A 12,487-nucleotide genomic window follows, 5' to 3' on the forward strand; every position below is an offset into this window, starting at 1 on the left:
AACCTCAAACTCCTGGGCTCAAGCAATCTTCATGTCTTAGCCTCTGAAGTAGCTGGGACTACAGGTGTGTGCCACCACACCTGGCTGATTTGTCTGTTTATTTGTAGAGACAGGGTCTTGCTCTTGCTCACCTTGGTCTTGAGCTCCTGACTGTAAGTGATCCTCCTACCTAGGTCTCCCAGAGTGCTAGGGTTAAAGATGTGAATCACAGTGCCAGGCCTTACATGCTTTTAAAAATCTATTATCATTTAATTTTTTTCTTTTAACATCTTAATGTAGAAAATTACGTTTAATTGATTTTCTGTTTTTATTTATTTATGTCATTCTTTAGAGATGGGGTCTCTCCTGCCTAGGTTGGAATGCAGTGGTACAATCATAGCTCACTGTAGCCTTGAATTCCTAGGCTCAAAAGATCCTCTTGCCTCAGCCTCCTGAGTAGCTGGGCCTACAGGCTTGTGCCATCTCACCTGGCTAATTAAAAAAAGTTTTTTAGAGATGGAGTTTCACTGTGTTGCCCGGGCTGGTTTCAAAATCCTGGCCTCAAGCAGTCCTCCCACCTCAGCTTCCCAAGTAGCCGGGATTATAGGTAAGAGATGGTAAATGAACCTTACGTTTCTGTGATAAAGCCAGGTTGGTTATGATATATTATTTTTATCCATTGTCAGGTTCAGTAGGCTATTATTTTGTTTAGAATTTGGATCTAATTTCATGAACTATATTGGCTTATAATTCTTCAATTCTGTTTTATTGATTCCTTGATTTGGTTGTATCTGTATGCTTTATATCCTTTGAAATTTTGTTGATATTTGCTTTATGGTATTTTTAGGGTAAACTGTGTGTGTTTGAAAAAAACATATTCTAATCTTTCACTTTCAAGCCATCTGTATATTTATGTTTCATATTGGTGTCTTGTAAACAGTAGAAAGTTAGAATTTTAAAAATCCAAACTGACTTTTTTTTCTTTTGACTGGAATAGATAGTTCACTTATGTTCAATTTCATAAGCAAGATATTTGAATGTGACTATAGGATCTCATTTTGTACTTCTTATTTTTGGATAAACCTCATTTGATTGTGGTATATAATTCCTTTTATATGTTTGTGGATTTGGTAGTAGTTTCTTGAGAATTGTGTCTGTTTTATTTATAAGGGATATTGATTTGTGGTTTTATTTTCTTGTGATATCTTTGTGTGGTTTTGTCATGAGGGTAATACTGACTTCATGGAATGAGTTAAGTATTCACTTCTCTACTATTTTTGAAAACATTTTATGAAGGATTGGTGTTACTTCTTTAAATGTTTCGTAAAATTCACCAGTGAAGCCATCTGGTTCTGAGCTTTACTTTGTGGGAAACTTTCTGATTACTAATTCAATCTCTTTGGATGTAATAGGTTTATTCAAATTTTTGTGTTTCTTCTTGAGTCAGTTTTGGTAGTTAATTTGTTTCCAGGAATTGTCCATTTATCTAGGTTCCCTGGTTGGTTGCCCTACAAGTGTTCATAATGTTCTCTTGTCATCCTTTTTCATTTCTGTAAATTTGGTAGTAATATTCCCTCATTCATCCTTGATTTTAGTCATCTGAATCTTGTCTTTTTCTTGATCAGTGTAGCTAAAGGCTTGTCAATTTTTTTGATCTTTTCAAAGAACTGTTTTTTTCTTCATTGATTTCTCTTGCCTTCCTATTCTTTCATTTATTTCTGCTCTAATCTTCATTATTATTTTCTTCCGTCTGTATGCTTTAGGTTTAGTTTGCTCTTCTTTTTCCAGTGTCTTAAGGCGGTAAGTTAAGTTTTGCTTTGAGATCTTTTTTTCTTTTTTAATATTGGCATTTAGATCTATAAATTTAAGCACTCTGTTAGCTGCATTTCATGAGCTTCAGTACATTATGTTTTTGTTTTAATTCATCTAAATATATTTTCCAAATATAGGTATCCCTGGTGATTTCTCCTTTGATGCATTTGCTTAATTAGGAGTCTGTTGTTTAATTTCTACATATTTGTGAAATTTCCAAATTTCTTTATATTATTGACTTTTAATTTCATTACATTGTGGTTGGATAACATACTTTCTATTATTTCAAACTTTTAAACTCACTGAGACTTGTTTTTTGACTTAGTGTATAGTCTAACCTGGAAAATATTCCACGTGCACTTGAGAAGAATGTGTATTCTGCTGTTGGGTGGAGAGGTCTATAGATGTGTTAGGTGTAGTTGGTTTATAGTATTGTTAAATCATCTATTTCTTTGTTGATCATTTATCTAATCTAGTTATCCATTATACAAAGTGGGATATTGAAGTTTCCAAATATTATTGTAGAATTATCCATTTCTCTTCTTAATTCTGTCAGTTTTTGCTTCATGTAATTTCAGACTGTTCTAGGTACATATATGTTTAAAATTGTTACATCTTCTTGATGAGTTGACCCCTTTTCATTAAAAAATGTCCTTCTTTGTCTCCAGTAGCACTTTTTGTTTTAAAGTCTTTTTTTCCCTGATAATAGTATAGTTTCGCCAGCTCTCTTTTGGTTGCTGTTTGCATGATACATCTTTTTCTGTTCTTTTATTTTCAACCTGTGTTTTGGTTTTGAATATATAATGTGTCTTTTGTTGATGGCATATACTTAGGTTATATTTTTAAATTCATTCAGTCAATCATTGTCTTTTGATTATAGTGCTTAATTCATTTATATTTGAAGTAATTACTGATAAGGGAGAATTTATATCTGCCATTTTGCTATTTGTTTTCTATATGTCTTATTGTTTCTCTCCATTCTTTAATTACTGCTTTCTTTTGTGTTAAAAATATTTTCCCATGACCATTTTAATTCCCTTGTATTTTCTTTTACATTTTTTTTTTTTGGCGTTATTTTCTTAGTGGTGTCCCTATGATTACAATTAACATTTTATTTTTTAACAATCTGGTTCAAATTAATACCAATTTAATTTCAATAGTATATAAAGATTTTGCTTCACTATGGCTCCATTCCCTCCCTCCTCCTTTGTGCTATTATTGACATGCAAATTACATCTTTATACATATAAACCTATTTTTTTTTTTATTTTTATTTTTTTAATTTTAGTTATAACACATGAGTAGCTGTTGTATATATAAACCTATTAACACAGTTTTATAACTATTGCATTTTGTCATTATCTTTTAAATCAGGGGAGAAAAGAGTTATAAAACAAAGAGTTACAAACAAAAATATATTTATACTGTCTTTTATATTTACGTATATAGTTACAGTTATTGTGCTCTTTATTTCTTTGTGTGTATTTAAGTTACTGTCTAGTGTCCTTTCAATTTAGCCTGAAACACACCTTTTAGTATTTCTCGTAGGGCATGTCAGTGATATATTAACTCAGTTTTTTCACACACATATAGTCTGTGTGTCATAGTGATCTGAGAATATTTTGTTGATATGGGAATTTTTATTTCATTTGAATGATAGTTTTACTGGATATTGATTCATCTTTTTTTACAGCACTTTGAATATGTCATATCATGGTTTCTCATGAGAAATCTGCTGTTAATATTATTGAGGATCTCCTGAACATGACAAATAATTTCTCTGTATACCGCTTTCAAGATTATTTTTGTCTTTGCCTTTTGACAATTGTATTATAATGTGTTTAGGTGTGGATCTCTTTGAGTTTATCCTACCTGGAGACTTTGTTAAACTTCTTGAATGTGTAGATTAATGTTTTTCATCAAATTGGGGATGTTTGTAGTCAGTTTTTCAAATATTCTTTCCTGTTTTTCCTTTCCTTCTGGTACTCCTATGATGCATAAATTGGTATGCTTGATGTGGTCCCAGAAGTCTTAGAGACTCTGTTCATTTCTTTTCATTCCTTTTCCCTTTTGTTCCTCTATTTGGATAATCTCAATTGACCTATCTTCTTCAGGTTTGCAGATTCTTTCTTTTGTCAAATCAAATCTGCTGCTGAGTCCTCTAGTGAATTTTAAATTTTAGTTATTATATTTAAATTCCATAATTTCTATTTGATTTTTTTAAAAGTTGGTCCTGTGTTGTTATTGTTATTTTCTGTTTTGTGAGACATTGCTCTCATGCTTTCCTTTAGTTCTTTCAGCATGTTTCCTTTAGTTCTCTGAACATATTTAAAGTAGCTGATTTAATTTTTTTTCTAGTAAATGTAACATATAGTCTTCCTCAGGAAAAGTTTCTATTAACTGTTTTCTTTTCCTGTGTATGATCTATAGTTTCTTGGGTTTGTTTTCTTTTTTACATGTTCATAATTTCTTTAAAAAACTGGACATTTAAAATAATATACAATGTGTAAACCATGTATTTAAAATGTAATGAATGTAATATGGCAACTGTAGATACGAGATTCTTCCTTCTCCACAAGGTTTATTTCTTGATGCTTTTTGTTTTTGTTGTTTCTGTTGTTGTTGCTGCTATTTGTTTGTTTAGTGACTTATGTTCTAATTCTTTAAGGTCTGTATTTGTTGTGTGTGATCATTGAAGCCTTTATTTGGTTAGCTTAGTGGGGATCAGCTAATGATTTTTCATTGATGCCTGCACAACCAATGAATCTTCCAGACTTTGCTGAGATGCTCTTTGTGCATGTTGAGGCATGCCCTCAATGCATAGGCAGGCAGTTTACAAATCTGCCTATTGACATGTAAATAAATATTCACTGCTTGATTGTGCAAAGCCAAAAAGTCAGCCAGAGGTGAGAGTTTAGGACCTTCTCAAGTCTTTCCTCAGCATAAGCACAGCACTACCCCTGTGTGTAGCATTCTAGAGTCCCAGGAACATGTCAAAACTTTTCAAAGCACCTATGTATGTCTCCTTTCCTGGATTTTCCTTTTAAATTTTTTTGTCTATTTGTTGTGCATTCCAAGTGTTATCTTTGCTTCAGGTCATTGTAATTATGAACAATCATCAGTAATTTTCTTCAGAAGATGCCTCTGAGGAAAAATGCTGTTCTCACTAGATGAACTCTGTGTCAGGTTAAATAAAGATTAGTGAGTGGAGTTTTCTAGAGAACCACCAGACAGGTCAGTTAATAACAATTCTCTAGAAATAGGGGTTTGGAGGTGTTCCAACTCCATTTTAACTCCTAGTGGCTGCTATGCCATTGATTGTAGGGTCATTGGTTTTCAAGGCTCTTATAGATCTGGGGAGAGGGCAAATTAAAACAACACAAAGCTTCCATACTTTACCTAGACTTGTCTGTTTTTCTCTATAAATACCCTGGATTGCTGTAAGTCTTTGGTTAATTTTCAGAACTTGAAAAAATTGATTGTGACAGTGCTTTCCAGTGTTCTCACTTGCTTTTATAGAGGAAAGGATTTTTGGAGGTTCTTACTAATTTCATTCCTGCTGATGTCATTTCTCTCTTATTCTTGGAAGTTATTTTTGCTGGGTATAGTAATCTAGGTTGGCATTTTTCTTTTAAGCACATTGAAGATATCATTTCATTGACTTTTGGCTTCAAATACTGCTTTTGAGAAGGCTGCTGCCACTTTAAGATTTTTTTCTGATTACTTTGGGTTACTTTACTATCATAGGTGTGGATTTATCCATTGTGCAATTTTTTTTTTGTAATTGTGCAATTCAGTGGGATTATTGATTTGTATATTTGTTTCTTCTTCAGATCTGGAACATCATCAGGTATTAGCTCTTTAAAATATAGTCTTTGCCCCTTTATTTCTCTCTTCTTTCTGGAATGTACTATGGCTTCTCACTTTATCTTCTATTTTTCATAACCTTTCATTTATACTTCCCATTTTTTAAACTCCTGGCTGCATTCTAGTTACTTTACCTGATCTTTTTTCTCTTTCTCTTTTTAAAAAATTTTTTTCAAGCTGTTCAGTCTTCTGTCAAACATACCAATTTAGTTATGTATTTTTGTTCATATATTTTAATGAATATCTAGAACTTTCACTGGGATCTTTAAAAATCTCCTCTTTCTTGCAGATGTTTTCAAGCTTGACTTTATTTGTTTAAATATAGTAAACATAATTGTTTTATAGTCTGTGTGTCATAATGTCAAATTATGTAGTATGCATGTGTCTATTTCTATTATCTATTTTTTCTGCTGGTTCTCATAATGCTATGTTTCCTTTCATGCCTGGTTATCTTTGTGTGCTGCTCATTATCCTTGAAAAATTACTTGTGAAGATTCCTTCAGTACCTAGAATAAAGTTAGATTCCTCTAGAAGAAATTTTCATTTGCTTCTACAAGATTCTTATGTGCATTACCAATTTTGAAACATTTTAAATTATATTAATAGATTGAGGTTTCTTTCATCATCCTATAAGCAACTTTTATTAATAAATTCATACAAAATTAAGTTTTTTACAACTTTCTGAGATAAGACTTTTTTCTCTTCTCTTTGTCTTCCCCTCCCTTTTCTTCTCCTTATACTTTATTTGCTTGATGCTAAGGCAACTCTCCTGTACAAGGTGGGTTACTTTTGGTTCAACTTTACCTGAGAGATTAACTCTTCTGAATTCCATTTAATATAGTGTGACTTTTATTAGACTCCCTAATTTGGCAAGCCCTAACTTTGAATTCCATATCTCTTAAATCAGAGTCTAGCAAAGCCATAGTTTAATTTTGCTTCATTTACCAGATGCCCCCCAGGGTAAAGAAGGCTTTTTGTTCTCAGTTTACTTCTTGGTTCTGTGTCTCTCTTAGAATGACTTTGGCTTCATAATTTGTTATTATCTTTTCAGGTCATTAATACTTTTAAGAAGATTTAGAAATATTTTATTTAGGATTGTTAGTTTTTAATAGGAGGGTTTGTTCAAATAACATAGCTTATCATTTTCAGGAATGGAAGTTTTCCTGTTAGAAAGTTTCTTGCATTCACACCTGTGTTAGTTAATTTTATGTGTGTCAACTTGGCTAGGTTATGGTACCCAGATATTTGGTCAAACACCAGTCTAGATAACATTGTGAAGGTATTTTTATGGATGTGATTAGCATTTAAATCAATAGACTTTGAGTAAAGCAGATTACTCCCCATAATGTGGGTGGGCCTCATCTAATCAGTTGAAGACCTTAAGAGCAAAAGAGGATTCCCCAAGAAAGGAGGGATTCTGCTTCCAGACTGGTGTTGGACTTGAGCTGCAATATCAGTTCTTCTCTGGGTCTCCAGCCTGCTAGCCTATCATAAAGATTTTGGCCACCACAATTGTGTGAGCCAATTCCTTAAAATAAACCTTTTCTGCCTCGTGTGTGTGTGTGTGTGTGTGTGTGTGTGTGTATGTATGTAACTCTTTCACATATCTTTCTCCCTCACTCCCCACACTCCCTCCCTACATATGTAAACACACACACGCACACACACACATTCTATTATTTCTGTTTCTCTGGAGAATGCTTATTAATATCTTACCTGTAAGAATGGCTAAAATGAAAAATAGTGATAACACCAAATGCTGGCAGAAAATTGGAAAAAGTGGATTACTCATACATTGCCAATGGGAATGTGAAATGATACAGCCATTCTGGAAAATAGTTTGGCAGTTTCTTTTATGACTAAAAATGGACTGAGTATTCATTCAACCCAGCTCTTGCTCTCTTGGGCATGTATCCCTAAGAAATGAAAACTTATGTTCAGATAGAGACTTGTACATGAATGTTCATAATAGCTTTATTCATAATAGCTCCAAACTGAAAACTGCTCAAGTGTTCTTCAACGAGTGGTTAAATAAATAATAATAAATAAATAAAAAATAATTCATACCATGAACATGTGACAACATGGATGAACCTAAAAAAAAGGCCATAGGTTACATTTTCTGGGTTGAGAAAGTTATTTAAGTCCCTTGGTTTTTAATAAAAGGCAGTTTTCCCAGGCTTCCTCTTCCAACTTTGTTAAATTTAAAGATTGCTTTATGGCCAGGCACAGTGGCTCACGCCTGTAATCCTAGCACTCTGGGAGGCCAAGGTGGAAGGATCACTTGAGGTCAGGAGTTTGAGACCAGCCTGAGCAAGAGCAAGACCTTGTCTCTACAAAAAAATAGAAAAATTAGCCGGGTGTGGTAGTGGGCATCTGTAGTCTCAGTTACTCGGGAAACTGAGGCAGGAGGATTGCTTGAGCCCGGGAGTTTGAGGTTGCAATGAGCTATGATGATGCCACTGTACTCTAGCTAGGGGAACAGAGTGAAACTCTGTCTCAAAACAGGGAAAAAAAAAAAAAGATTGCATTGCTGTTAATTAGTATTCACATCACCCATCATCCTTGCAAAGTAGCTTTATGTGAAGGCAAAGTTTAGGAAGCAGAATGTGTATCCAGCTTTGGCATGAATCAATCACTGAAGGGCCAAGCCTTGCCTGCAAGATTATGAACACAGCCTGTAGGAGACTGGTGTGTAGAAGCAGAAAATCTTAAACTTTGAGGGTACTCCATTACCAGAAAAGGCTGCAGCCATAGAGAAACAGAATAGGACCATTGTTGCTGAGTGTTTTTTGTATCAATGTTAGAGTAAGAGTGATAACAAAAACTGTTATTTGGTATTGAACTTGGAAGATTATGGGATATAGGTTGTTGCATTTTTATGGTAACCATCCTTTTAGTTGGAAAACCTAGGTAAATGATTTTTTTGGTTAAAACCTTTTTATATTACAGGATATAAATATTAACATGGAGGATGATTTCAAGACTGAGTCATCATCATCTACCTTTACTCTTCAAAGTTCTTCAGAGACATTGCTTTCTATTCAGCTATTAGATTTCAAAACAAGTTTATTGGAAGCATTAGAAGAGTTGCGTATGAGAAGGGTAAGCTCCTTTTTTTAAATGCTTTTTTAATAAGAGAAGTTGATTTTCTTCAGTTATTTTGTTTCTCAAGGGGAAAAAAAGACCTAAAATCCCCTCTTGTTTAGAAAGAAAATATACAGTCCAAATAATGAAGTAAAAGCAAATAGGACAGATTAAGTCAATGATCAGGGAATGGAAAATAAGAATTTGGAAACTAAAGCAAAAAATAAAACAGGAAATTTTAGATTGTTAATACTTGATAAGTCAACTAGTATTTATTGAGTCACTGGAAATACACAGATTGTACTATAGTTAGATACTAGAAAAGGAACTGCTTGTGGGGAGATTATGTTTTTGTTAAAGTTATAATAGAGGTGCCTATGAAATGATTAAATAATGAAATAAGGCAGCAAATGATTAAGTGACAAAATAAATGTATGTAGCAAGTGTTCTGGATTCAAAGAGTGAAATATCCTTATTTTAAAAAGTCATAACTGATATTTTTAAAAAGGATATATATAGTATAAAATTGTAAAATATGTTGATTTCAGCAGGAGATCTATATTATGCAAATCACCTTAAAAAGTGTTTCATTTCTGAGACAGGTATGTGAAACTTTGAAAACTTTGAAACTATGTTGTTAACTGTATAGAATGGATTGGAGCTTGTAAGATTCTGGAGAAAAGAAAATACACTATAAATCTATTGCAATAATGATCTAGGAGTGAGTTCACTAGGACTTATATATGACTGTGAAGATAGAACAGAATAGGCAGAAAGAAGAATCAGTAGAATTTGATGACATCCTGAAAATAAGCTACAAGTGAGAGATCTGAAATGTTTTTATTATAATATGAACCTGTTCTAGGATATAAAATGTTGAAATTTATTGTTATAATAAGAAAATTTAAATATTACAATGTTCATTTTATATAAAGCTACTTATTAGTGTAACAAAAGTCTGTTTAAAGATGAAATCCTACTTAAAAAATGGTATCTTAGATAAGTATTACAAAGAACTATTTTTATAAAATTAGTTTAAAATGTTACCTTTAAATAAAATAACTTTATGCCACTATTTAACACTTAATATTCTGTTTTAAACATTATATTTTAGTCTGTTCATATTTCCAACTTAAAAATATAATCTTCTTATAAAAATCTGAAAAATTTTAGGTTAACAAAGGAACAGTGTTAGGGTAAGGTGGTATCTCATTGTGGTTTAATTTGCATTTCCCTAATGATTAGTGATGTTGAACATATTTTCATATGTTTGTTGGCCATTTGTATGTATATCTTCTTTTGAAAATCTGTTCATCTCTTTTGCTCACTTTTTGGTGGGATTATTTGTTTTTTTTTCTTGCTGATTTGTCTTAGATTTCTTGCTGATTGTTTTCTTGCTGATTTGTCTTAGATTCTGGATATTAGTCCTTTGTCAGATGTATAATTTGTGAATATTTTCTCCCATTCTGTAGGTTGTCTGTGTACTCTGTTGATTATTTCTTTTGCTGTGCAGAAACTTTTTAGTTTAATTAAGTCCCATTTATTTATTTTTGTTGTTGCTGTATTTGCTTTGTTGTTGCCAAATTTAGTCATACATTCTCTGACTAGACCAACATCCAGAAGAGTTTTTCCTATTTTTTTCCTAGAATTTTTATGGTTTCATGTTTTATATTTAAGTCTTTAATCCATCTTGAGTTAATTTTTGTATATGGTGAAAGATAGGGATCCAGTTTCATTCTTCTGCATGTGGCAGTGAAAACGGAACAGTTATACACTGTTGGTTGGAATGTAAACTAATACAACCTCTATGGAAAACACTACAGAGATTCCTCAAAGAACTAAAAATAGATTTATCATTTGATTCAGCAGTCCCACTGCTGGGCATCTACCCAAAGGAAAAGAAATCATTTTATAAAAAAGACACCTGCACCTGAATGTTTATTACAGTGCAATTCACAATTGCAAAGATATGGAATCAGCCTAAGTGCCCATCCACTGATGAGTGCATAAAGAAAATGTGGTATATATAACATGGAGTACCACTCAGTCATAAAAAGGAATGAAATAATGTCTTTTGCAGCAACTTGGATGGAACTGGAGACCATTATCCTAAGTAAAATATTTTAGGAATGGAAAAACAAATACCACATGTTCTTACTTATAAGTGAGAGCTGAAGAAAGGGTATGTATGGTCATAAAGTGGTGTAATGGATGTTGAAAACTAAGAAAGGCAGAGGGTTGGAGGGAATAAGAAATAAAAAAACTACCTCTTGGGTGCAGTGTACACTATTCTGGTGATAATACACTAAAAGCCCTGACTTCAGTATTATACAATTTGTCCATGTTAAAAAAAAATTTGTATCCCTAAGTGTATTGAAATAAAAAATAATAAAGGTAAATAATTCTATTACCAGGGTTTGATATGGCCTAATTGTGTTAGAGGCTATATTATAGGAAAGCCTATCCTGATATATCAAATGCTGCACCATTTTCAGTACTTTTAGACATTATCTTTGGAAGAGGAGAAATAGTGTTTTTAATAATCACATGTAAGAATATATGCTACCCACGCCTGTAATCCTAGCTCTTGGGAGGCCGAGGCGGGCGGATTGCTCAAGGTCAGGAGTTCAAAACCAGCCTGAGCAAGAGCGAGACCCCGTCTCTACTATAAATAGAAAGAAATTAATTGGCCAACTGATATATATAGAAAAAATTAGCCGGGCATGGTGGCACATGCCTGTAGTCCCAGCTACTCGGGAGGCTGAGGCAGAAGGATCACTCGAGCCCAGGAGTTTGAGGTTGCTGTGAGCTAGGCTGACGCCACGGCACTCACTCTAGCCTGGGCAACAAAGCGAGACTCTGTCTCAAAAAAAAAAAAAAAAAAAAAAAAGAATATATGCTACCTTCAATGAAATTCCTAGTTGAAAAGAAAGCTTTCTTCTTAAAAACGGGAAAAAATTTCTCTCTTTCATGGAAAAAGATTGTTTTTATTTTTCACATTTACACCGATGGCAACACTTTATCTACATTCCTGGATTTTAATTTTTTCCCAACATTTTATTAGGAAAATTTCAAACATACATAATAGGTGACTAATAGGTGAAAGAATTTCATAGTAAATAATCCATATACCCACTGTGGTAGACAGAATAATGGCACCCATGGATGTCCATGTCAGAATCCCCAGAACCTGTGAATATGCTATCTTGGATGGCAAAAGGGACTTTGTTGATATGATTAAATTAAGAATTTTGAAATGGAGGGGTTTTGCTGGATTATTTGGGTGGACCCAGATGTTGATTCTCATAAGAATCATAAAGCTGTTTACAAGAGAGAGACAGGAGAATGAGTCAGAGAAAGAGATGTGATAATGGAGGAAGGGGTTGTAGTCAGAGAGAAAGGGAGTTGAAGATGTTATGCTGCTGGCATTTTGAAGATGGAAGAAGGTTCTGAAAGCCAAGGAATGTATGTAGGTGGAAGCTGGAAGAGGCAAGGAAATGGATTCTCTCCCAGAGACTACAGAAGATATGCAGCCCTGCAGGTACCTTGGACTTCTGACCTACAGAACTATAAGAGAATAAATTTGATAATAGAATAATTTTGTAATAGAATTGTTTTAAGCCACTGAGTTTCTCATTATTTGTTGCAGCAGTAATAGGAATCTAATATACATATATCATCTAGAATCTATACTTGATCTCATATATATCCGTTTGTCTTTGATCTTATTTTTTGATGCATT

At 33.2% G+C, this 12,487-nt stretch overlaps 1 protein-coding gene across 1 annotated transcript in view; it reads left to right on the forward strand.

The window, feature by feature from the left end:
- The window catches only part of CCDC73 (coiled-coil domain containing 73), a 122,871-nt gene that overhangs the window by 15,368 nt on the left and 95,016 nt on the right, over window positions 1-12,487 (forward strand). Inside the window, exon 2 of the mRNA XM_076002050.1 lies at window positions 8,611-8,763. Within this exon, the coding sequence (XP_075858165.1) occupies window positions 8,626-8,763 (138 nt within the window). The 5' untranslated portion in view covers window positions 8,611-8,625. The remainder of the gene's footprint in view (window positions 1-8,610; window positions 8,764-12,487) is intronic.

This window comes from Microcebus murinus, chromosome 4, assembly GCF_040939455.1.
Source record: "Microcebus murinus isolate Inina chromosome 4, M.murinus_Inina_mat1.0, whole genome shotgun sequence".
Taxonomy (NCBI): Eukaryota; Metazoa; Chordata; class Mammalia; order Primates; family Cheirogaleidae; genus Microcebus; species Microcebus murinus.